The 27390-nt window shown below is 34.2% G+C and overlaps 1 protein-coding gene and 1 pseudogene across 1 annotated transcript; one reads left to right on the plus strand and one right to left on the minus strand.

Moving 5' to 3' along the window:
• Positions 1-9729: 9729 nt before the first annotated feature.
• Positions 9730-11427, minus strand: LOC132804262 (metacaspase-6-like; annotated as a pseudogene).
• Positions 11428-22016: 10589 nt separating this feature from the next.
• LOC107405329 (protein SIEVE ELEMENT OCCLUSION B) lies at positions 22017-24458 on the plus strand. The gene is made up of 4 exons (XM_060818329.1): positions 22017-22410; positions 22793-22941; positions 23025-23522; positions 23769-24458. The coding sequence occupies exons 1-4, from the start codon at positions 22017-22019 to the stop codon at positions 24456-24458; spliced, it is 1731 nt and encodes a 576-aa protein (XP_060674312.1).
• Positions 24459-27390: the final 2932 nt, after the last annotated feature.

Below are 27390 nucleotides of genomic sequence, written 5' to 3' on the forward strand. Positions count from 1 at the left end.
TCTCCTTGTGCGCAAACCTCCTTGTTGGTCGGCTTTGAAGCTGCTTTGGCTGGTTTCTATGACTCATCCCCCATATAAATTAAACTCATAAATATGGGGTTCCAATTCATACAACCCGGCCTCTTTATTGTTACCAAAAACGTCACCCGACCCCGTTTTGGCTTCTATTGCTTGTATGAGTAAAACAGGCCTTTGTTCTTTAGATATGGCCAACCCCTCTTGACTATGACTTATTCCTTGTATGAAGACAGCAAGATTGTCCTTGAACATCTTGGCTTGGGCCCTAGTGATCGGCCCCACCTTCATTTGTAATGGGTCAGCACCCCAGCGGGTTGTTGGTCGAGCTGTCTCGGGTGGATTCGCATCATTCCCCTCCTCTTGAAAAGGATTTATCCTCAAATCGAAATCATCACCTGCAGCAAAAGGAGATAAATCAGCAACATTAAAGGAAGCACTAACATTATACTCACCCGGTAGATCAAGCTTGTAAGCATTGTCGTTTATCCTCTCCAAAACTTGAAAAGGTCCATCACCCCTCGGCATGAGTTTTGATTTCCTTTGTTCGGGGAATCTTTCTTTCCTTAAATGCAGCCACACCCAATCTCCAGGTTCAAACACCATTGATTTTCGGCCTTGATTAGCCACCTTTGCATATTGCTCGGTCCTCCTCTCAATGTTTGCTCGGGTTTTCTCATGAATCTGCTTTACAAAATCAGCTTTTTGTTTTCCATCTAGATTAGCACGCTCACTTAAAGGCAAAGGTGTTAAATCTAATGGAGTCAAAGGATTAAAACCATAAACAATTTCAAATGGAGTAAATTTAGTTGCTGAATGTAAAGACCTATTATATGCAAATTCAACATGTGGCAAACATTCTTCCCAAGTCCTTAAATTTCTACTAATTAATGCTCTCAACAATGCAGACAAGGTTCTATTTACTACTTCGGTTTGTCCATCAGTTTGTGGATGACAAGTAATTGAAAATAAAAGCTTAGTACCTAATTTAGCCCACAATTTTTTCCAAAAATAGCTTAAGAACTTAGCATCCCTATCCGACACAATAGTTTTTGGCATTCCATGCAATCTCACAATTTCCTTGAAAAATAAATTAGCAATGTTGGATGCATCATCAGTTTTATTACATGCAATAAAATGTGCCATCTTAGAAAACCTATCTACTACAACAAATATTGAATCCTTACCTGTCCTTGACCTAGGCAACCCAAGAATAAAATCCATAGACAAATCTATCCAAGGATAGGTAGGAATCGGCAAAGGCTTATACAATCCATGCGGTTTCAATGTTGATTTTGTTTTTCGGCACTTCACACATCTTTCACAAATTCTCTCAACATCTCTCCTCATGTTAGGCCAATAAAAATGTTCTTGCAGCAAGGATAAAGTCTTTAAAATACCAAAATGACCCATTAAACCACCCCCATGTCCTTCCCGAACCAATAATTCCCTTATACTACAATTAGGCACACAAAGTTTGTTTTCCTTAAACAAATATCCCTCAAATATGTAAAATTTATTAAATCCATGTTTCAAACAGGTTCTAAAAATTTCTCCAAAGTCACTATCATGCTCATAAAGTTCTTTCAATTGTTCAAATCCAAGCAATCTAGCATCTAGAGTAGAAAAGAGCACATACCTTCGAGATAATGCATCGGCAACCACATTTTCCTTACCTTTTTTGTAGCGGATCACATATGGAAATGTTTCAATAAACTCGATCCACTTAGCATGCCTTCGGTTGAGCTTTCCTTGTCCCTTGATATGCTTCAAAGACTCATGATCCGTATGAATCACAAACTCCTTTGGCATAAGATAATGCTGCCACGTCTCCAAAGCCCTCACCAAAGCATACATCTCCTTGTCATAAGTCGGGTAGTTTAGGGCAGCTCCATTCAATTTTTCACTAAAGTAGGCTATGGGCCTTCCTTCTTACATTAAAATAGCTCCAATACCTACACCCAAAGCATCACACTCAATTTCAAAAGTCTTAGAAAAATTTGGCAAAACTAACAAAGGTGCATTACACAATTTTTCTTTCAACAAATTAAAAGATTTTTCTTGTACTTCCCCCCATTTGAAGCCAACATTCTTCTTGACAACTTCATTCAATGGTGCTGCTATGGTACTAAAATCCTTGACAAATCTTCGGTAAAAGCTTGCCAAGCCATGAAAGCTCCTCACTTGGGTAATGGAAGTAGGAACCGGCCACTCTTGGATTGCCTTCACCTTAGCTTGATCAACTTTGATTCCTGCAGCACTTACTACAAAACCTAGAAACACAAGCTCTTCTTTGCAAAAGTCACATTTTTTAATGTTAGCAAATAATCTTTCCTTTATAAGAACTTGCAAAACTTGCCTAAGTTGATCCACATGGTCATCTAAATTTCGGCTATATATTAAAATGTCATCAAAATAAACAACCACAAATTTACCAATAAATGGACGCATTACATTATTCATAAGCCTCATGAAAGTACTAGGTGCATTGGATAATCCAAAAGGCATAACTAACCATTCATACAGTCCATATTTAGTTTTGAATGCGGTTTTCCATTCATCACCTTCTTTCATCCTAATTTGGTGATAACCACTCCTAAGATCAATTTTTGTAAACATGCAAGCACCATGCAGCATATCATCTAATCTAGGAATGGGATGTCTATATTTGATGGTAATATTATTTATAGCTCTACAATCAACACACATTCTCCAAGAACCATCCTTTTTAGGTACCAACAAAACAGGAACAGCACATGGACTTAAACTCTCACGAATATATCCTTTATCAAGCAAATCACTTACCTGTTTTTGCAACTCCTTTGTTTCTTCGGGATTGCTCCTATAAGCTGGTCTATTTGGTATGGTAGCCCCTGGAACAAAGTCAATTTGATGTTCTATCCCTCGAATAGGTGGTAGTCCACTTGGAATTTCATTTGGGAAGACATCTCCAAATTCCTTCAAAAGAGAAATCATTGAACTTGGCAATTCAAGTTCTTCAAAATTAGTTTGATCATTAAAATAATTTTCTTTGTAAAGCATGACCAGAAAAGGTTTCTTACACTCAATAACCTTATTAATATCCCCTAAACTCAAATAAAAATTCTGGTTTTTCCTCTCTTTTCTTTCTTTTCTTTTTCCTTCCTCGGTTTGGCTCTCATTGGCGGAAATTTCCAGTTTTTTTATGCTCTCGGGTTTGCTCTCTTTTCTCACCTCTCTCTCGCTTTTTCTTGGTCTTTCCACTCAATATGAACCTTAGAAACCTTACCTTGGTCAGCAACCTCAATCTTACCTTCTTGAATGGATGGTGAAGCCGTTGGTGCCATGCTTGCTTTTTCCTTGAGCTTTTCGGCTTCTCTCCTTTGTTGCATTTGTAATTGGTCCTTGTAAATCTCTTTAGGAGATAATGGTTCCAGCTTGATCTTCTTCCCTTTAAACCTGAAAACAATACTATTTTCTCGACCAAAATGAGTAGCATCTTTATCAAATTGCCATGGTCTACCTAATAGTATATGTCCAGCAATCATAGGTACAATATCACATAAAACTACATCCTCATATCTACCTATATTAAATTTTACTTTGGCTTGTTTGTTTACTTTCATCTCACCACTATCATTAAGCCATTGTAATCTATAAGGTTCTGGATGTTTAATTGTTTTCAAACCTAATTTATCAACTACAAGATTACTTATCACATTAGTACAACTCCCACTATCTATAATCATGCTACAAATTTTACCTTGTATTTCGCAGCGAGTGTGGAAGATGTTTTCTCTTTGTATATGCTCTTCATCTTTGTAGACAGCAAGTACTCTCCTTGAAACCAAGCTCAACTCGGCCTTAGATGTATCTACAGGTTCGGTTTCATCTTCATTACATTCCTCCTCTTGCTCGGTTTCAGCGCCACTTTCTTCACTTGCGGATTCCAGCTCACCATCACCCTTTAATACCATGATTCTTCTATTTGGGCATTGGCTGGATATGTGTCCTCTTTCTTGGCACTTAAAACAAATTATTTCTCTAGATTTTTGAGGTTTAGGATCAGATTTTATCTCACCTCTAAGTGCTTGGACAGATTCGGTCTTGACCTCCCTTCTTGGCCGGTTGGTTGATTCTTCTCCTAATTTCGGCCTCAACTTGTTTTCATAAGTGGAATTGTTTTTCCAGCCACTTGAACTTGTCCTTCCACTGCTAGAAACTCCTCCAAACCGTGTACTAACACCCCTCCTCTTGAATTGGTTCTCAAGTTTAATGGCTACATGCAACATCTCCTCCAATTCCAAGTATTGTTGTAATTCAAGTTGGTTGGCAATGTCACGGTTTAACCCTCCAAGAAATCTTGCCATTGTTGCCTCTCTATCCTCCCTCATGTTTAACCTCATCATTAACATCTCCATCTCTTTGTAATAATCCTCCACGGACCTACTTCCTTGAGACAAAGATTGAAGCCTTTGATGCAGCAACCTTTGGTAATGGGATGGCACAAACCGCTTCCTCATGACTCCTTTCATTTGTCGCCATGTTGTAATTAAGTCTTCACCAACCCTCCTTCGGGTGCTTTGCTCATTTATCCACCATTGGAGTGCATAATGGCCAAACTCCATTGCTGCCATCTTCACCTTCTTACCTTCCGAATAGTTGTGGCAGTAAAAAATCATCTCCATTTTCTCTTCCCACTCCAAATAAGCTTCAGGATCACTTTTACCCATAAAAGGTGGGATATTAACCTTGATATTTCCTAAATCTTCATCTGTATCCTCCCTCCTATATCTCCCACGGCCAGCTCTATCTTGGACAGCAAAGGTTTCGTCCATACCTTCCTCAAAGTCACCGTCCAATGGCTCCTCATCAAATTCCTCTCTCGGCCTCTCGCGACCTCCTCGTCCTCGGCCTCGTCCTCCATGGAATTCTTGCCTATTTCTTGTATTCCGCCTTCCTTTTGAGGCTTCTAATCTTCCCACTCTTTGGTTTACATGCTCAAATTGAGCACTCATCCGCTGTATTGATTCCAAAATAGTTCTCAAGTCCACTTGGTCTCCACTTCCGGTAGCTCGGTCATCGCCATGAAATGCTACGGACTCTTCCTCATTGATCCTCAAGGGTGGATCCCCTCTTCTTATTCTAGAATCTGCCATGTTAGTAAAATACTACAAAAAAAAATAAAATAAATCCTCACAATATTCACTCCCTCACGTGTTTCACTCAAGCAAGGTCCTGACACTCGTGTTTGCACACTAGTTTCGGCTTTTACCCTCTTTTAAGCTCTCACACTCTTGCCTTTTTCCACTCAATGAATTATCTCAAAGTTCTAATTAAAACACCCACAAAATAGCAATTAGATCACTAGTATGTTTTAATTAAACTTATCAACAAAGCAGTAGAAAAAAAATAGGCAATACCGAAAGAATCCAACAAATCCTAATTTTTTCGGCTTTCTAGACAAGAAAACACAAAATAATGGGAAAACGTTGGAATTTTTGAAAACTGCACCAGATGGTAGTAGATTATGAGTTCAAGAATAAAATTCCAGAAAAAGAAAGTCAAATACGAACAAGAATCAAATTGAACAAAAATATAGAATAGTTGTTGGTTGTTGTTCTTTGTAATTCAAGTTTTGTATCAATTCCTTTATCTAATTTTAATCCAAATAATTTAAGCACCCAAAATCCAAATATCCAGCAGCAAAAATAATTCTCCAGCAACTCAAATATTGAATAAATAATAAAAAAAAAAACCAGCAGCTCCAACAAATTTTCAGCAAACAAATCAAACTCCCACAAACCGAAATATTTTTTTTTCTTCTTTTTTTTTTTTTTTTTTTTTTAATTCGGCTTTACCTTCTTTTTTTTTTCTTTTTTTTTTCACTCACAGAACATAAACAACTGCAGTAGCAAGAATAATTACCAAAATTGCAATTCCAACTCCAAAACAAACACCAAACCCGTGACCTCCAAATAAACACAAATGTGCAGTTTTTATTTATTTATTTTTTTTTAATGTTGCCGCAAACTCTTTTTTTTTTTTTTTTAATATATGAATGCAAATTTATAAGACTAAAACAGAAAAGGAAAATCAACAAAAACCAAAATTATCAAGAACAATGATGAAGAACAACCAACAAACTAGGAAACAAAAATACGGTAAAACTAGGAAATCCTAATTCAACTATGAATGATTTTTTTTTTTTCTCTTTTAAGATGCAGAACGTGTATGGTGATAGAAGCAACCTTAACCTAATGCTAAAATTGCAGAATAGAACAAAAACAAATAAAACAAATAAAGATAGATCAAACCTGAACAAAATTTAGCTCTGATACCAAATGATACGAACCTAGGATGACCTGCTCCTAAACCCGTATTATATTAGCCCGGATCTTTAATTAAGTTCAAGTTCTAATGGAATGGACCTCAACCCCTAACCAACCTGTGGTTAGAAACGTTGGTATAATGTAGACGCCACAATAGGGGATGGAAAACCTATTGATAAGTCAAGCTAAAACAACCAATTCTCTAATGGTGTTTTAGGTGTTCTCAAAGAACAAAGAGATAATTAATCTCACAAGTATTTTCTTAATCAAATCAAAGTTTTAAAGTTATATTATTAATGAAAAATAAGCCTTTAAATAGGCTTTGAAAGAAACAAAATAAACCCTAAAAACCCTAGGAAAAACCGGCCACTCAATGAAGAATTCTACCTTGGCCGAAACTTTCCTTTTCCTAATCTAATTTGGATTAATTAATTCCTTTATTTTGAATTAGGAATTAATTAATTTACAAAGAAAATAATAAAATAATAACTTTCCTAATCTTATTTGTCCAGAAAATAAATAAATAGAAACTAAAAATAATGGTAGTTTCCTAAAACAAAAAGTAGAATAAAATTAGGAAACTAAAATACTAGCTTTTTGACTACATTGACTTTGACCAATTCTTTGACTCAAGTGAGCTCCAAATCAGCTTCAATATGCTTTGTAGGATGCCAAATAAGCTTATTGTGAAGTTCCTCACGTTGCCCTTGCTTGGAAGTAAGAGAAAAGGCTAATACAGTAAAATACAGTAAAGCCCGCGAAGAATACAGCAAATCCGGCCTTTCCTTCTCCTTGTGCGCAAACCTCCTTGTTGGTCGGCTTTGAAGCTGCTTTGGCTGGTTTCTATGACTCATCCCCCATATAAATTAAACTCATAAATATGGGGTTCCAATTCATACAACCCGGCCTCTTTATTGTTACCAAAAACGTCACCCGACCCCGTTTTGGCTTCTATTGCTTGTATGAGTAAAACAGGCCTTTGTTCTTTAGATATGGCCAACCCCTCTTGACTATGACTTATTCCTTGTATGAAGACAGCAAGATTGTCCTTGAACATCTTGGCTTGGGCCCTAGTGATCGGCCCCACCTTCATTTGTAATGGGTCAGCACCCCAGCGGGTTGTTGGTCGAGCTGTCTCGGGTGGATTCGCATCGTTCACAATCCTCCCCCTTTGGGGCCCAGCGTCCTTGCTGGCACACCAATCCAGATACTGGCTCTGATACCAACTGTAACAGCCCAGACCATCCGCATGAGATATTGTCCTCTTTAGGTCTGGGGAATCCTCTTACAACCCAGCCTTCAAGATTTTAAAAGGCCTCTCAAGGGAAAGATATCCACACCCAGTTATAAGGAGTGTTTCGTTCTCCTTTCCAACCGATGTAGGACTTCACACAATGTGTTTGGAAAGACTATAAGTAAGGACAGATACGTCAAAGGCTATGCTTGATTATGCAAACAAGGTATATCGCACAAAGACAGATCACTGAGCGCATGTAGCACTTGAAAAGTGTAGGGAATGAGCTTGTTAGTGCTCTCAATATTTAAAATATAGAAATTTTTTACAAAATTTATGCAAAATTTTTATTTTTTAAATCTATCGAAAGAAAATTTAACTTGCATGTAGAAATGAGTATAATTTTCATAATATCCACCGAAATTTTTTTTATTTTTTCATAATTTTTATGGAAATTTTCATTATAATATCCATATCAAATCTTTCAAAATTTTGTTAAAAAGTTCATAATTTTCATAGAAATTTTCAAATTTTCATATATTTCCGTGAAATTTCTAAAGAAAGTCTAAAAATATCTATGATTATTTTTATAAATATTATTAATGTTTAGTAAAACTTTTTGCCAAAATTATATTATTGATAATTTTTGTTTTTACCTTTTATTTGTCTTCCAATAATTAGGTAAATAAAAATAAAAAAATTCACACTTAATGAACAATGTTCAAAATTACATTAGATAAGTCTACCAATCATATTTTTAGAAAAAAAATTATATCGCAAATTACAAATTTACCCATCTATTATTTATTTTTGCAATAATAAATTTAATATTGTATAAATATTATAAAGTAAATAAAAGTTATAATGTAAACAAAAATTGAAAAATATGCAAGAAATATATTTCTCAAAACCAAAGTTTCAAAATTTTTGTGTTGATGGTATATTAACAATTATATAAAAAATATTAAGGAGATAAATCCTTTAATAATTACTTCATACATTTCATATTTTAAAATGAAAATGAAAATGAAAAAAATACAAATAGCTCTCAACTACCCATGAGTTTTTTTATAGTATTGAAATAACATTTATAAAATATAACGTAATTGTAATAATTGTTATATATCTTAATTAATAAATAATTTTATTAAATATATATTTTTATTAATAATAGGATTTTTTTAACTATTGAAGCTTATTATGAATAAATTGATTAAGAGAACTATAATATTCATTCAATATTTTACAATTTTAATAGTTAATTTGATAATTAATTAATTAAATAAGTTAATTTTAAAGTTTTAATAATAAAATTTATTTTTTGCAATAAATTTCTGTCAAATTTCATAATTTTTATGATTTTTTATTGATATTCAATAATTTTCGATATTTTTGTTGATATTTTCATATTTTAAACCTTCGATATATCTATCGATAAAATTTGTCCACATACTCTTTAATTTTATAAATGGAATCTTTTTTTTCACAAATAAATAAATAAATAAATAAAATGAGCTTTTTTTTTCTTATTTCTTTTTTTACTACGTTAGACTTTTAATTTTTTTAAAAATTAATAACTGGTTAATAAAGAGAATATATATGTATATATATAGTTTGCTTTCTAGGATTCAAGTTTAAACTTGAATTTATATCATATTAATGATGTAATTTTACATCATTACTTATCTGATTCCAAAAAAACGTTGTAATTTCTAAAAATTATCTTTTATTTATATTTTTCCGTCTATGTCTCTAGTACATTCGTTGGTATTTTCTTATCATTTAATAAATTTCCATGCATTAATATAAATTTTGCTACCAAAAGTGTTTATATTTTTAATTTCAATACCAAACGAGGTAACTTAAAACAAATAAATATATATAATAAACATATAAATTATATATGATTCTGGAACATTATTACCAAAAAGTTACAGGGTATTGTGGAACATGAGATAATATTTTAAATAATATAATTTAGTTCTCGAAATAACAGTTTGAGATTTTTATTTTTATTTTGTTGTTTTTATGTTTTGGGTTCGGACAAAGACACAAATCTTTGATGCGAAGCCAAAATCAAAGAAAGGAACTTGCAGTAGAGAAGAAAAGAAGCATTACGAGATGGTTAAACATGAAAATCAACAATAACTGCAACTTGAAAAACTAGTTTCAGATGATTGATGGGCAGTACAGAAAAGGAGCATCAACATGATCATCATTGCAGTAGAGACCAGGTTGCTGATCTAAACCTTTGCTCTTGAGAAATTTCGTAGCCTTCAAAACAAGTTCCCGGTTGGTAATTTGGCCACCTGATTCAGCAATTATGGTCTGGATTGCATGGCTAAAAGCTCCGCAAGGAACATCATCTTTTCCAGAAAGAACCACATCGCCAGAAATTTGGAATGTCTGGCAGCCACTGAACAGAAGCCCACCTTTGGGTAGTAGTTCATGTCGTTGCTTGCTAGTGCCATCCACTCCCCCTTCCACTACCTGTGTTGCTAATGCGTGTTTTGCATTATAAAGATCAGCCTTGATCTCCAGCTTCCGTCTCAATTTCGTAAGCTCTCGAGCTTTACTTCCCACCATCCCCAGGTACGCTCCTGCTCCACCATTGATGCAATTCAGGGGTTTGTTTCTTTCCTCATGTTGTACTCCTTCATGAACTTCTTCACCTTGGGACTTACTTCGTCTCCAAAGACTTCGAACAGGGTTGACCTCAGATTCCCAACATCAATGTCGGGTTTTCCAGTTTTTTCATTCAGTATGTCTATGAGAGTGGGGAGTGGCAAAGCTTTACTCTTCATATGGCCATGCCTGAAATATCCAATCTCGTTCTGATCTTTCTCTTCCTCATGCTCTCTCCAACGATTATAGTAACGCATTTCTGAGGGGAAACGGATTCCACGATCCTTAAATTCCACATAGTACTGACCTCTTGGTCCACCATAGCCGTAGCCATTGCATTGATATTGTTCATGACGCTCGGTGCTCTCTCCTATCTGTTCTTTAGCTCCGCCAATTAGACCACCGCTGTGACACGAATCCGATACAATTGTGATGCTGCAACCTTCTGGAACTTGGTCTACAATATCCCTTAAATCGTCATCTGCAGTTCAGCCAATTCCCCAAGGTAAAACCCCTCCACGAAAAGAAGTTATGAAGCATAAATTTTCATATATATTATTAGCAACTCCTTTATGGGCGTTGGTGCCCATATTATGAGTAGACGTCTGGCCGCATAAAAGCGCTATAGGTTATGGTAAGGACTGTTTGGAAGATCTCACAGAAAATATATATATTACATATACAATAATTATCTAATCATAATATTCTAAATTTCTAAAAGTAGAATATAGTATAAAAAAATCTAATACAAAGTGCAAATAATTAATTTATCAAAATTAATCTATACTGTATTTTTACTTTAAAATTATTAAATCAGGATATACATGATTAGATCAAAATTGTATATCTATATATATAATATTTATACATGGAGTGAGAGTGAGACAAAAACTGACCAAAGATGAAGTTCATGTCGCATGGCACCAAGCACTCGTCATAGCCAGTTTCGTCGTCTTCACCAATTTCAAGCGGAAATCGAGAGCCATGACCACTGTAGTGGATGAAGAGAATATCACCAGGTTCAGCTGATTGAACAAGGCGAGTGAGGGCATCATATATGTTTTTTCCGGTTGGTTGAGTGCAGGAATCATCAGTGTCGATGAGAACAGTGATATTATCATCGGGGAAGCCATAGCGGTCTAGAAGGCATTTCTTCATCTGGTAGACATCATTGACACATCCGTTGAGCTCCACCGTGGTTCCAGGGTAATTGCAACCAATCAACAATGCCTTCCTTCCCATTTCTCTCTCTCTCCCACTTCACAACTCTTCCGTTTGGACACTCATAAATTTTGATATTCTTAAACGATAGAGATAACACGAAAATAAGTAATAGTACAGTTTGCCGAAGAATAAAGCAAAATCTCTTATCTCTCAGCCAAAAAAATTAAAAATATATATTAAAAAAAAAAGTGACAGAAAACTTTTGCAGCATGTGATTCCCGAGGGATACGGAAGCACGTCATCTAAAATGTTCATTGTCACATTGGAGATTTCTTTTTTTTTTTTTTTTTTTTTTTGAATTTTCACATGGAGATTTATATAAAATATAATAAAAGACTTTGACTTTTCTTTATCGTATTTTTTTAAGCAGACTTATAGTGTTTTCCTATTTGTCTACGTTGGAGAAAATAAAAATAATATGATACGCCACTTCTTATTAATTTAGATTTTTGATAAATTAATTTGGTATCAAATTTACTGATTCAAGAGATACTGATTTACAACTTAGCAATGTCAATCGAAAAAAATATATATATATTTGTAAGGAGGGAAGTGCTGGAACAAATATAATGAGAGGTGCTAGAAAAAATATGAATGATATAATAGTTCATCTCTCGTCAGCTTAATTTTATAAAATAAAATTATTATTAATATAACTATTATTTGTTGGCTGCATTTAATTATGCGTTGGAGTTTTATTCCAAAATTTTAACTTGGCTATTACTCAATGGTTGCTTTTAATTATATATTGGTTTTTTACTCTAAAAACCTAATTAGAGAATGTGAATCCCTTCTTAAACAGCCATTTAATTAAATTGTTAAATTGCATATAGGTTCAATTAATGATGGTCATCAATGATTAGGGAAAAAAAAAAAAAAAGGTTAAAGATTGGCTGGAAAAGGATGGCATTTAGCTTACTTGCAAGGGAAAAAGCAATGCCTTTTTGGCAATTAAGAGTAATTTTTACCATTGTACTATGTCGCACAGACTAAATATTCTAATTTGGGATGGTATATATATTAATTATGCAAGACATAAGGGTTGTCTAAACATGTGAATATATTTAGCAAGGAGAATTTTTTTTTATTTGGAGGTAAATCTCACTTCTTATCCCTTGATTTCATTGAACTCTGCCTCCAAGATAAAATATTCTGATGTTGATTAGTATATATATTAATTATGCAAGACTTAACGGTTGTTTATACATGTGAGCATATATAGTAAGAAGAATTCTTCTATCATGATATATTGATGGATTTATCATAAAAATCTCACTTTAGAGTCCTTGAATTACTTTAAGTGTTGAGATGTAAAATTATTTTTGGATTAGTTCATATAAAGTTTATTTTGAATTTCTAGAGCTTTAGTACATCATTAAACTTATTCAGACTACCAAGATATTCTCAAATTTTAGCTTTTGAATTAATTAAAAGCTAATAATAAAGGCACATTAAAAGGTTCTATTAAGAAACTGACTATATGCATCAAATATAAATTAAAAATTGCTTATTGCAAAAAGTTAAATAAATACAAATAATAGTAATACTAATAATGAATAAATAAATAAATAATTTAACAAATTTCTTGTGAATAATTGATTTGTTTTCTGTTGGTGCATGTACTTCTTTTATATAAATCATATTTGAAATGGGTCAAAAATTGTTTAAAATTTAAATTCATACATTTTAATACAGAATAATTAAAAATCAAAGTTAAATAAGTTGGCAAAATTGATATGCCACTTATACCCACGCTTGAAAGGTCGTGAGTTTAAGACATTAAGAGGGAAATTGCTGTAAATGGGGAAAAAAAAAAAAAAAGAAAGAAAGAAAACGAAAAGAACTTTAAAACCAAGACTTCTTTGGGAAGGAATTAAGAACCAAGGCTTTTTTTTTTCTTTTACTGTAACATGAAATTATCTAATTCATATAGTTCCTCATATATGACAAAAATATTATGGGTTTTCACATTTTGAAAATTTTTGAATTTTAAACAAAGACTAATTTTGACTAATACCTTTTTGTACGGGTCTTACCGCTATTTCAACATTATCAATCGAAAAATGGGCATCCAATATGAAGGTTTCCTTCAACGGTGAACAATAATACAAATACGAAAATAATTGAGAGAATAAATTATCCCCTAATAATGCTTGGATTAAAAAATTATCTGAAAACAATATACCTATATTCTATATATATATAAATGACTAATGTATATAATTTGAAAGACAATGTACAGATTAAGATGAATCCTACTTAAGTTATTCATGGTCTATAACAAATTGCAAATAATAAAATTGATTAGAATTCCATTGTAACACCCCGTCCCGAACCATGTCAGAATTTTTGCACGTTGATCGAGGTTGACTGTTGACCGTTGACCGAAGGGGTCAACAGTTGACTTTTTGACCCGATTGGAATTCTAGGTTGACTGAGGTACCGTTACGAAGTACACGTTGGCACGAGTTCGTAGACTAGTAGCACATTGAAAACGGAGCTACGATTTGAAAGTTATGAGCAAAACAAGTTGAGGTTTAAACTGTCCAAGGGGTGCTGGAGTTGACTTTTTATTTATGGTGAAATGAGCTTTGACTCATACATGGTTGTGAAATGCTCGTCGATACGAGTTCACAGACTAGCGGCACGCTTAAAACGGACATCTAGTTAAAAAGTTATGGACGCGTGAAATTTGCGCCGGATACCGTAATATTTTAATGTTTTTGAGTCGATAAACAATGAAATACCACATGTCGTTACCTGATTGGTCCACGTGGATGAACAGTGTCATCACTGTGGCTTTTATTTGAAAAAAATCTCCGGGAAGAGAGAGAAAGAGAGAGAGAGAGAGAGAGAAACCGACCGGCCGCCTGATTCCGACCAATTTTTTGGCCGATTCTCGTTACACGCGCCGGCCAGACGGAAGACTCTCCTCATTTCCGGCCAAACCCTAGAATCTCACGGTCGTCGGCCTCCAGACGCGCCCGGATCGAGGTAGCGAAGTTCGGCGGTGACTTTTCCCTCCACCGCCGGCCACCGCCGTTTGACCCCTTTCCGGCCACATGCGCCAGCCACCCCTCACCACCTCCTCATTTTCGGCCAGCCCACCAAATTTCACGGCCACCGGACCTCCGACGCGCTGGGATCGGAGCATTTTCCGGCGAGGGGCCGAAAATCTTCAAACCCCGATTTCTCCGCCGTCCGGCCTCCGTTTGCCTCACCGCCGGTCCCGTTTGAATCCTCTCCCCTCGATCTACAAAACCACCAAAATCTCAGCCAATGGCCACCGCATGCGCCGCCGCCGGCGACGGTTGCCGGTGACTGCGGCGGCTCGCCGGAAGTTACTGTTCCGGCAAGTACCCAGTCGCACCGCCGGTCCTTGTCCACTGTGTTCGACCTCCTGAATCTGAATCCGGTATCCTTTTCCACCAATTCGCGTTGGTTTGGGAGAATTGAGGAGTCGAAACCCGAAAGCTTTCCGGCGAGATTCCGGCCACCTCGGGTCTGATCACCGGAAAGTAAGACCGAATCCGTGATCCTCGTCGCTCAAGCTTCGATTCGGTATATTATTCGACCATTTTGGTTAACGTTTGTGTTTACCCCCCGGGTACCAGGTATTATTTACCCGAATAAAATATTAATTTATTTGACTGTGTGTGAATTGTGTTCTAGGAGCACCGGTGAGTCATGGAATTGATCCCATGGTGGATCATGGTTTAATTGCGTGCTCCAGGTGAGTGACCCACCTTTGAAAATATTTTTGGGGTAATTAATTATATTTATGTCGTGTTAATTTGATATCTGCAGTTATGCTCATATGTTGTACTCTAAATATAATCGGGAAAAATATTATTCTATATATATTTACCGATTGGTGCTAAATGGAATTTTGGGGTCATTAAGAAATTTCCGATTACTACTTTATTGTGATTAAATGGTATTTATTACACATGATCAAGTATTTTCAGTAATTCGTTGTGTTTGGATTTTATATTATTTTTGGGCATAATTGGTTTGAATATTTTAAGAAAATTATTTGTTCAAATTGGTGGTTTAATTTTCATAATTATGCCAGTGGTATATTATTTGTTGAACCGCGTGTTGCGAGGAAAATTATTTTTATCCGTTATCGATGTTTTCGTACCGGTTTGTTGAATAAAAATATGTGGGATGGTAAGTGTGAAAATTTGGTATATTTCCCACGGTAATTTTGGAAAATGGTATGGTTGGTTTAATAATTATTTTAGAAGGGGAACATTTCCAACGGAGTGAATAGTGAAGGTTTTGAGAGAAATTGTTACCTCAATTGTTTATTTATTTATTTATTTAATTGTTCGGTATTGATTAATTAAATCCCTTTATTTGGTATATTATTAATATTAAAGGTGTACAGTAGATAGGGTCACTCACTGAGATGATTAGCATCTCACGTTTTTAAATTCTGTTCCCCTAGGTCCAGGTTGGAGATGTTGATTGTCAAGAAGTATTTCTTCCCTTTTTCCTCTCTATCTTGTATTGCTTCTTATCCGTCATTGTATTAATTCATATTTATTTGTATAATGCTCTGTATACTGTATTGGACATGTAGTTATTATCTATGCACTGATTTACTGTTATTTTGAAGTGCTGTAAATTTATGGAATCAAATTGTAGTATCGTGGGAGGAATAAGGGGATGAATATAGAAGTGCGTTTCACTGCAGGAAATTTTTGGTAAGTCCTACTCTTAGGGGAGATGCTGCCGGATTTTCCGTTGGAAGGTTCGGTGGTATTTCCTTAGGATCAGGGCTTGTCTAGGGTTCCGGGAAGGAATTATGGACGGTTCCTGGCATCCATCCATCCATTCCTAAAAGCAACCTTCTTTTATGTGAATTCACCCCCCCAAAAAAAAAAAAAGAAAAAAAACCTTCTTTTATGTAGAATTTACCCAAAAAACCAAAAAAAAAATAAAAAATTCCTCAATGTGAATTCCAGTAATTTTTATTAAGTCAACAAAGAGATCTACTAGATCAATGATATCCTTTCCTAGAAATGACCTTCCATAATATACTAAATTATCCCCTAATATACTGAATTCTTTTTATGCTAGGATTAATTTACTTATATAATTATTTTGTGATGCGAATGTTGTAATTTTTTAACATCCGAATATTTATAAAGATGATAGTTTTATAAAAAAAATCATTTAGTTTTGTAGACATCCACAAGTTAAAAATGTGCAAACGTCCATATTATAAGATTTTATATTTAGGGGTGTATTCAATTTACCATTAACTATTGTCACCAGTTTATATGGCAATTTTATTTGGGGTATTTAATTATATTTATTTTTATACCAAAATTTTAAAAATGAACCCTTTAATGGTAATCATTTAACTTGCTATGTGACATAAATGTTCTATAGATGATCATTTATAAATGGTGATAAATACCATTTTTTAATATAAAATTTGTAATAATCTATGGAAAACTTTGAAATTGAGGTAGAATTTTAGTTAGACATTTCAAGTCACAATTTCCCTTCTAAAATCTCATCTAATTCATTAAAATTTATCATTTTTTAATATCCATTAAAACCAATAACTTTTTAAATACCTTAAAATTAAAAAAAAAAAAACTTTTATAAAATCCTAATTAAATATATGGATTGGATATAGTGTTTTGAATGGCGGACAGGTAAGTAATGTGTAAGAACTTGCCCTTGGAAGAGGATTAACAACTGGAATGGCTGTTAATACCTCGTAGACTAAGGAGCAAAAAGATGAATTTGCTTGAGGAAAGGCTCTCATCTGATTAGCTAGTTTTAGTAGACTTTTAAATATTCCAGTAAAATATAAATTAAATACCTTTTAACTTGTATAAACTCTAAATTGAACACCCATAGCTTTTAAATTCTTTTAAAGTCTACCTAACTTTAAATTGGATACACTTCTTTTATAAGTCAATAACTTTTTAAATACTTTAGATTTTAAAAATTTTACATTATAAAGTCTTAGTTAAATACACAAACAGAAAGTGGTATTTCTAGTGGTCAACAGTTGAGCAATATGTAAGAACTTACCCTTAGAAAGGGGCTAATGCTGGAAATCACTGCTAATACCCCATAGGCTAAGGAGCATAAGGAGGAATATGTCTACAGAAGAGCCCACGTCTGATTAGTTAGCTTTAATAAACTTTTAAAGATTCCATTAAAATACAAATTAAAAGGAATATAAATTAAATACTCTACAATTTGTATAAATTCTAAACTGAATATTCCTAGGTTTCAAATTCTTTTAAAATCTAACTTTAAATTGAATACACTTTCTTTATGCATGACTAATGTATATAATTTGAAAGATAATATACAGATTAAGATGGACCACCCTTAAATTATCCACGACTGTGTAACAAATTGCAAATAATAAAATTGATTAGTATTCCTTCCATCCATCCCTAGAAACAACCTTCTTCCATGAGGAATTTATCCCCCACCCCAAAAAATAAAATAAAATAAAATAAAAAACTCACAATGTTGATTCTAGTAATATTGACATTGTCTACATATAGAAATTACGAAAGTTAACAAAATTAGGTATCCCTGAAGTACTATACTCCTCTCCCATATGTATGTAGAATTGAACCCACATATATGGATGACCCTCACATGTATGTAGAATAGAAACCGTATTTATGAATGACCCACATGTATAACCCCCACAAGCATGTGAGAGTATGGCACTCTTGAAGTATTGAAAATCTCCTCCATCCATAAAAACAACCTTCCATAATATACTAAATTTTTTTATTCTTGGATTAAAAAATTATGTGAAAACAATATGCTTATATTCTATATTTATAAATGACTAATGTATGTAATTTGAAATACGCATTTAAATTATACACGACTATATAAGAAATTACAAATAATTAAATTGATTAGTATTCCTTCCATCCGTCCCCATAAACAACCTTCTTCCTCGTGGAACTTAAAAAATAAAATAAAATAAATAAAAATTCCTCCTAGTGGATTCCAGTAATATTGATGAGGCCAACATCTAGAAATTAAGAAAGACTACGGGATAAATGACATATTGACATCATCCTATATTCCAGCATGACACATGCAAATCACACTGAAAATAAAAAATTAATCACAAATTTTCATGAAAACATAAAGACTTCTAACAGACTTTAATGGTGTTGAACTTGTATTCGATAATTTTATTAATTTTCATCACATAATGTATTACAAAGAATTTTTCCCACTTTAAAATTTTGAATTTATAATCTTTAAAGTATGGATGTGAATCATTTATTGCAATAACAATAACAATAACAATAATAATAATAATAATAAACAATTCAATAAATTGCTTTGTTAAAAAAAAATTAAAAAAAAAAACCATATACTTATATTCTATATTTATAAATGGCTAATGTATAATTTGAAAGTAACAATGTACAGATTAAGATGGATCCCACTTAAGTTATACATGGTCATATAACAAACTGCAAATAATAAAATTGATTAGAATTCCATCCATCCATTCCTAGAAACAACCTTCTTTTATGTGGAATTTATTCCCCCAAAAAAAAAAAAAAAAGTGAATTCCAGTAATTTTGAATTACAAAGATTTTCTCACTTTAATATTTCGAACTTAGAAAATTTAAGGTATGGATATGAATTACTTATTGCATTATCAATAATAACAACAACAACAACAATAATAATAATAAATATTTAACAAATTGCGAATAATAATAATAAATATTTAACAAATTGCTTGTGTATAATTCATTTGTTTCCTGTTGGTGTATGTACTCACCTTATCAAGTATGAAGTGGCTAAATTTTTTTTTAAAAAAAAGAAATTGATACATTTTTAATACAGAATAATTAAAGACCAAGCCAATTTTTTTAAAGGAATATTTAAAGACCAAGACTTCGTTAATTTATTACAAATTGAAATTAATTAGTTAACATGGTTCCTAATGTATGAAAAACTATGGGTTTTCAGATTTAGAAATCCTTTGAATATTATACAAAGACTAAAATTATATGTGGATTACCACTACTTCAATATTATCAATTGAAAAATGGGTATCCAATGTGATGGTTTCCTTCAACAGGGAAAGATAATACAAATAAAAAGAAAAATAATTGAGAGAATAAATTATCGCCTAATACACTAAATTCCTTTCATGGTTGGATTAACAAATTATGTGAAAACAATGTACTTATTTTCTATCTTTATAAATGACTAACGTATAGAATTTGAAAGACCATATACAGATTAAGACGGATCACACACGTGACCGCCTAACAAATTGAAAAAAAATAAAAGAAAAAAAATAAAATTGATTTGTATTCCTTCCATCCATCCCTAGAAATAACCTTCCTCCATGTGGATTCCGGTAACATTGATAAGGTCAACATCTGGAGATCAAGAAAACCAATAAGATGACATCATTCTATATTCCTCCATGACATATGCAACTGACACTATAAATAAACAAATTAATTAATTACAAATTTTCATGAAAACATAAAGACTTCTACTAGATTTTGATATTGTATTCATCAAATATAACTTAATGTATCAAACGAGAGTTGTTCAATTAGTAAACTATTTATTCGTAGTGCAAACGTACTTCATACAAAGATTTTTCTTTTATATAAGATGACCAATTTCATGAAACTCTTAGATAGATAAAACAACGAGAAAATTTACGCAAATGTCTATATTATAATTTAATGGAGCAGGTACCGTACTCCTGGGTAACGGAGTAGGATCCTAATTTAATCACTGGGTAATATTATTGAAACAGATTTGTAGGTCTTCTCTAACATTTAACACCGTACCAAGCGCTTAACCTCCAATTTTAATTGAAGAACAGCTTAATTTATCATAAAAGATTCCTTGTTACTTAGCTAATAGAATTTGAAGAAATTCAACTATCCAACTATTTGCACAACAGGTTACTAGATTCACAACAGGTTAATTTATCATAAAAGGTTTCTTTTACTCGGCCGGTTTAGTACATAGTGGGTGTGGGATAAAGATCTTTTGTACACATAATATTTTTGTTTCTATTTCTGTCCGCCAGTAATAATATGATTATAACGTCAACCCATATACAACTACAAACCCATATTTCGATGATATTGCTCGAGGAGTTGAGGTACAGCTTTTAGGATTTCGATATAAGTAACTTACATATTAATAGCGGGGTTAGATCACCGACAATCTCCAAATCAATTAACCTGAGTATTTACGTGACATTAGTTTCAAAATATTCGTTGGTTTCACTAAGTAGCTACGTAGAAGCCGAGAAATAAAAATGTATTTAAGGGCGTACAGAAAGAGGGGGAAAAAAACATTAAAAAAAAAAAAAGACTTACCCTACTTGTGGTTGACAATGAATGAGAAAGTCTGTGTTTAATAAGAAAGCTTTTAGATTTGAGTGGTGATTGTCAGTCAAGTGAGTCTAGTATTGATGGCTATAAATAGTGGAGCCACATTGAGCCACAAAACGCACCAGGCCATCATCGATTTGATAGCTAATCTATATAGAGTTTTTTCTTTTTCTGCTGGAAACAGTACATTTGAATAAGTTTTCTTTGTTGAACAATCATGGTGGTGATAAGCTCTGCAAAGCCTACAAAGTTGGCCCTGCAATTCATCTTTGCTGAAAAAGTTTATGCGACACTCATTGCGACTGGTGAGAAGAAGTTGGAAGTTGAATATCTTCTGGATCTAGTTGACAACATCCTACTTACCGTCACCGATGTCCAGGTACATACATTAGAGAATTTCACTAAGCATGCCCTTGATATGCCTCATGGTATCAAAAGCATGCCTAAACAATTACACGTAATCCACATGTAATCCATCATAGCCAGTAGGTTACATAATAATTGACCAGCATATCTTTAATACTGAAAATGTGGCTGTGTTTTATGGCAAATATATATATGTATATATACTCACACATATTTAGATACTTTAATTTAATTATTGCTTTTCTTAAGAATATTACTTGCTATTGGCACTTTATTTGATTTATTTATTTTTGCTGAGTTACTGCAGCGCGTGGAACATGAGTTCGAATTCAGGCATCCCGGTTCCACTTTCAAGTCGCCGTCAAGTACATTGAAGAAGATTTCCTGCGAACTGGTTGCAACAAATTAAACCTCTTTCCAACCTTTCAAAATATAGTATATACTTATAAAAATTAATAATATATATTGCAGAATTACTTTCCAAGTTATATATGATGATCATTTCAAATCTAAAATATATGTAAATATATATACATATATGATGGTAAATTAGTGACGTGGAAAGTGGTATAAATTTCTATTTTTTTAATTTATATATTTCAGTTTGAAACCCCCCCCCCCTCCGCCCAAAAAAAAAAAGAATAGAGAGAGAGAACTGTATATTATAGCGATCATGAAGTGCATATCTCCACAATTTTTAAGATTCTAATAATTACTGCATCCTACGATGATTTGCAAAACATTTGGTTTATATGATTAAGAGGTGTATATATATATATATTATAATAATTAAATTAAACAAATATCAAATGAGGTGTAACTAATTAATTACAATGGCAGCAGATGGACCAAGGTGATGAAGTAAACATTGAGAAAACGGTGGTAGCAATAGTGAACTTGCTATCAAGCTATTCATTGGATGCAAAGCTGGTGCTGAGCCTCGCAGCTTTAGCAACGGAGTTCGGGGACTTCTGGCGACTCAGGAAGGACTTGACTCATAAGTCATCCTTACCGAAAGAATTCTGCTTGTCAATGGCAATCTTGAAGTTCGAATCTGGCTATCTGGTCGAGCCGAAAAAGCAGCCAGTGGTTGATGAGCTTAACAATCTCATCATGCTCATTTTGGAGGTCACCAAATCCATCTCTGAGTTGGAGAAGCTACGTAACAACTACACTAGTGCCAATGTACCAGGACTTCTACCAACCATCCAAAAGCATGTTTACGGGACTATTGCAAGTATTGTGGCTTGTGCAGCTCAGATTGCATTTCTCAAAACCAATGAGTAAGATTTTTTTTTTATTATTATTATTAGAAATTTGGATACAAACAAGAATCAGTTGTCCCATTAAATGTGTACGATTATTCATGGTTTGGATTTTTCAGGGGCCAAACATAGAATCTATCGCAATGGACTGAGTATCTCGCATCTGTACACGAAGATCTCGAAAAACATAGATGAATTAGCGAGCAACAAAGTAATCGATTGTTTTCAATTATATCCTATATATTTAAATAGTTAATGTATAATGCCAATTAACTATTTATAATTAGCTAGCACCTGATGAGGGAATTAAACAATCTGTTTCATCCTCTTTATGTTATATACATATAAAAACAGAGCAAATAGAGGTGTACTGGAAACTCGTTAGCATATTGAGAAATCCATATCATGAATCTTCTCACGAGGTAGTGGACATTCTGAAGATGCTGATTTCTACGGAGAATGATCCACATCTTCTTCATATCAATGACGGTTCCACTACTGTCGTATGTTCCGTTTTCTTAAGAATATGGCATTTTCTGATCAACTTCTAAATGCGATTTTTAGTTCCATGTAATTGCTAACTTAGGATGATGATTTTGTTATCAAATTGGTAAATCAGGGAGTGAGTATCGACGTCCTCTCGAAGAAAGATGTGCTCTTGTTAATTTCAAGCTTAGACATTTCAAACGTGGACATTAAGAATCTTCAAAAGATTTATGAAGGAATCAAAGGCTACAAGCACTATAAGATGGTATGGATCCCAGTTATGGAGCAGTGGACACCTGAACGACTCGATTTGTTTATCCAGTTGCGCGATCAAATGCCATGGTACACTGTACAAATGTTTTCATCACCCGTTGCAGGCATCAAGTTCATCAAGGAGGAGTGGCACTTCAACGGTCAACCTGTCGTCGTGTTGCTCAACCAACAAGGAGAGGTTGAAAACCCCAATGCACTCCCCTTGATCCGCCTTCGGGGAATGGATGCCTTTCCTTTCGCTAAGGTGGCCGAGGACGCCATACGCAATTTGGACAATTGGCTTCATCTAGTAGCAAATCACATCCATCTGAGCATGCAATCTTGGGTAAGTAGATATATTCATGCATGTCCTTGTGGAGACAGCCTATAGTAGCAATGTTCACATTGTTTCATTATGAGATTCAGGGTTTAATAACCCAAAGTAGAGATTCTCTCATTAGAGAAAAATCTTATATATCAAAACACACACACACACACACACACTCATATATATATATATATATAAGGAGTTCAATACTAATTAATTTCTTATACAAATATATGTCAAACTAATCAAACTATCGTCAAGCAGATTGAAGAGGAAAAGTACATTTTCTTCTATGGAGGTACCGACCAACACTGGATCAAAAAGTTGCAAGGCTACATAAAAAGCATCGACCTTGGAAAATTTTTGAATGATGGAGAAGATGAAGGAAACAATACCATAGAGTCGGTTGAAGTCGGAGAGAGTGAGATACGCTTTTGGACCAACATAGAAAGCTTGCAGTTCATAAAGGAAGATGATGAGACACACCGAGTACTCCAAAGGCTAATTTCCAATAAAAAAGAGAATGGATGGGCTATACTTGTTAAAGGTTCGACTGTGATAATCTCTGATCAGAGTTCGAAAATCTCGAGGGCCTTGAAGAAGCTGGTCATTAAACTTCAGAGCGAGGAGGAAAATAATTTTCATGAGGAAAATTTTGAAACTATATTCAAAGAGTACCACAAACAAGTGGCTGGCATGTTTAGCCACTCTTGCCAGATTAATATTCCAAGCTCAGCTGCAAATATTATTCCAAAGAACATGAAATGCCTTGAATGCGGTCAAGTAATGGAGACATTCATCAGTTTTCGTTGGAACAAAAGTTTAACCACCAACACACAAAATTCATCTGCCGACTTTGTCAGGATCAAACCAAGGAATTTTAATGCTTGTTATCCTTCTTACCCTCGTTACCCTGCTTATCCTGCTTATCCTGCTTATCCTCGTTATCCTTGATCATGAGGAGAAATATGTGAAGATATAATCCACAAATTCATCTTGCAAAGGTCTGGTGTATGCATGAAGTCAACATTTGGAGAAGACTCGAGTTGATTAAATTGATGAGTTTCAGAAGAGCAAAACACATCGTTTATAAGTCTCAGAAGAGCAAAACGCATCGTTTCATTTGCTTGGAAATAAAGAAGGGCAAAGCTGTCATTTCCAGCGTATTGTAACAGAATAACGGTATAAGTTGGACGATGTCGTTTTGAAGCTGGTGTGTAATATATATATGCACAGAACTCTTTCCTTTCGAAAGAAGAAATAGATATAACAGAAATCAGTTTTTCTTCAAGCTTGTGAACGAGAGAGGAGCTCCAAGATTCTTCTTTACCTTTTCTTTAATTGTATTCATTTCTGAGTGAGAAATAATCTCTAAGTGAGATTGAGTGATTGTTGAAAGGCTGTATACTGGGGCTTTGGATTTGGTGTGTATGTTTTCTGTGTGAAAACCTGTGTGTATACCAAAGGTGTCAGTTTGTGTAACTACTGCAAGATCAATAAGAAACCAGAAGCTCTCACCGGAGCAACGAGGACGTAGGTCATCTTGACCGAACCTCGATAAATCTTGTTATGTTTGTTGTGTTCTGATTTTCTAACAGTGGTATCAGAGCAAGGTTTGAGTATTCTTGATTCTTGGTCCTGTGATTTGTGAGTTTTCTGTGAGAATCATCTGTGTGAAGATTTCTCAATCTTTCAAGAAGTCAAGAATGTCTACAAAATTGAAAATTGATGTATTCAATGGCAAAGGTGATTTCTTGCTGTGGCGCAAGAAAATGAGGGCAGTACTGGTGCAAATGAAGGTGGCTAAGGCAATCGATGGAATTTATGCTGCTGATGTTACTGATGAAAAGAAGCATGAGATCGATGAAATTGCAATGAGCACAATTATACTGCATCTCTCCGATAGTGTTCTGAGGCAAGTTGATGATGTAAGCACTACTTCTCAAATGTGGCAAAAGCTTGAACAGCTTTATCTGGTAAGATCTTTACCTGATAGAATTCTTCTACTTGAACAATTTTTTGGCTTTAAGATGGATACTACTAAGGATTTGGACACAAATCTTGATGCTTTTAATCGTTTAATCTTAAGTCTTGCAAATTGTAAAGTTACTTTTGATGATGAACATCATGCTGTGATCTTATTGAATTCTTTGCCTGAGACCTATAGAGAAGTAAAGAATGCCATTAAGTATGGCAGGGATTCCTTGACCTTAGATACTGTTGTAAGTGCCCTTCGATCTAGAGACCTGGAATTAAAGTCTGAATCTAAAAGTGAAGGACTTACTGTGAGGGGTAGGAGTTCTACTCGAAGTTGGGGTCATAGTGACCATAGAAGTAAGTCAAGGGAGACTTTTAGGTCTAAATCAAGATTTAGGGGTAGAAGGTGCTATTACTGTAAAAGAGAGGGACACATTATTAAAAATTGTTTCAAGAAGAAGAAAGATGAGAAAGAAAAGAGTCAAGAGTTTGGTGATTTAGCAGTAGCCTACACTGATGTAGAATCTGCAAAAGTTTTGGTAATGTCCACAAGTCAAAATCATACTGAGTGGGTATTGGATTCTGGCTATTCTTTCCACATGTGTCCTGACCTGAGTTGTTTTAACTCATATACTAAGTGTGATGGTGGCCAAGTGTTGCTAGGCAACAATCAATCATGTTCAGTAACTGGCATAGGTAATGTGCAGTTACAGTTAGTAGATGGTACTGTTAAGACCCTCACAGCAGTAAGACATGTACCTGAGTTGAAGAGAAATTTAATTTCTCTAGGCATGTTAGATGAGTCTGGCTTATCCTGTAAAGCTGAAAATGGTGTCATGAAAGTGACCAAAGGATCACTTGTAGTAATGAAGGGTCAGAAGAAAAATGGTTTATATGTCTTGCTTGGTAAACCATTAGGTAATTCAAGTAATGCTTCTATAAGTTCAACTGCTGATAAAACTGATTTATGGCATAAGAGATTAGGTCATATTAGTGAAAAAGGCCTGTATTACTTGAATAAACAGAATGTTTTTGATAAGGATATAGTCAGTAATTTGGAGTCTTGTGAAACTTGTATTTTGGGCAAACAGCATAGGCTTAGTTTTAATTTGAGCTCAAATAGAGCCAAGTCTGTCTTAGATTATGTACATGCTGATTTGTCGGGACCTGCTAGAGTGCAAACACAGAGTGGAAACAGGTATTTCTTGTCCATAATTGATGATTACTCTAGAAAAGTCTGGATATACCTGTTAAAGGCTAAAAGTGAGGTTTTTTCTAAGTTTAAAGAATGGAAATTGCTGGTTGAAAATCAAACCAGCAAAACTGTTAAAATTTTAAGAACAGACAATGGTCTAGAGTTTTACAGTTGAGAATTTGATGATTTTTGCAAATCGAATGGTATTTTAAGGCATAGAACTGTAAAATTCACACCACAGCAAAATGGTGTGGCTGAAAGAATAAATAGAACCCTACTTGATAAGGTGAGATGCATGCTAGTGTCATCTGGATTACCTAAGTTGTTTTGGGGTGAGGCTGTAATGATAGCCATGCATTTGGTGAACTTGTCACCTTCTACAGCTTTAAACTTTAGAACACCATAGCAAATGTGGTTTGGAAAGAAGCCTGATTATAGCAAACTGAGGGTTTTTGGCTGTGCTGCATATGTACATCAATCTGAGGGGAAACTTGAACCTAGAAGTTTGAAATGTATTTTCTTAGGTTACCCTCAGGGAGTTAAAGGCTATAGGCTTTGGGATAGAGAGAGTAGAGGTTTTAAAGTTATTATTAGCAGAGATGTTATTTTTTATGAAACCTCTATGCCTTATAAAGATACTAACAATGCAGGTGATGAAATGAGCAACAAAGTGGAGACACGAGGTGTAAGTTTGTTTCCTGAAGTGGAAAACCA

The sequence above is a fragment of the Ziziphus jujuba genome, chromosome 6 (genome assembly GCF_031755915.1).
Source record: "Ziziphus jujuba cultivar Dongzao chromosome 6, ASM3175591v1".
NCBI classification, from domain to species: domain Eukaryota; kingdom Viridiplantae; phylum Streptophyta; class Magnoliopsida; order Rosales; family Rhamnaceae; genus Ziziphus; species Ziziphus jujuba.

Coding starts and splice junctions, on each gene's coding strand:
- LOC107405329 (XM_060818329.1), top strand. CDS start 22,017: ATGGACCAAGGTGATGAAGTAAACATTGAGAAAACGGTGGTAGCAATA. Junction 22,942..23,024: donor ATGACGGTTCCACTACTGTC/GTATGTTCCGTT, acceptor TTGCTAACTTAG/GATGATGATTTTGTTATCAA. Junction 23,523..23,768: donor ATCTGAGCATGCAATCTTGG/GTAAGTAGATAT, acceptor ATCGTCAAGCAG/ATTGAAGAGGAAAAGTACAT.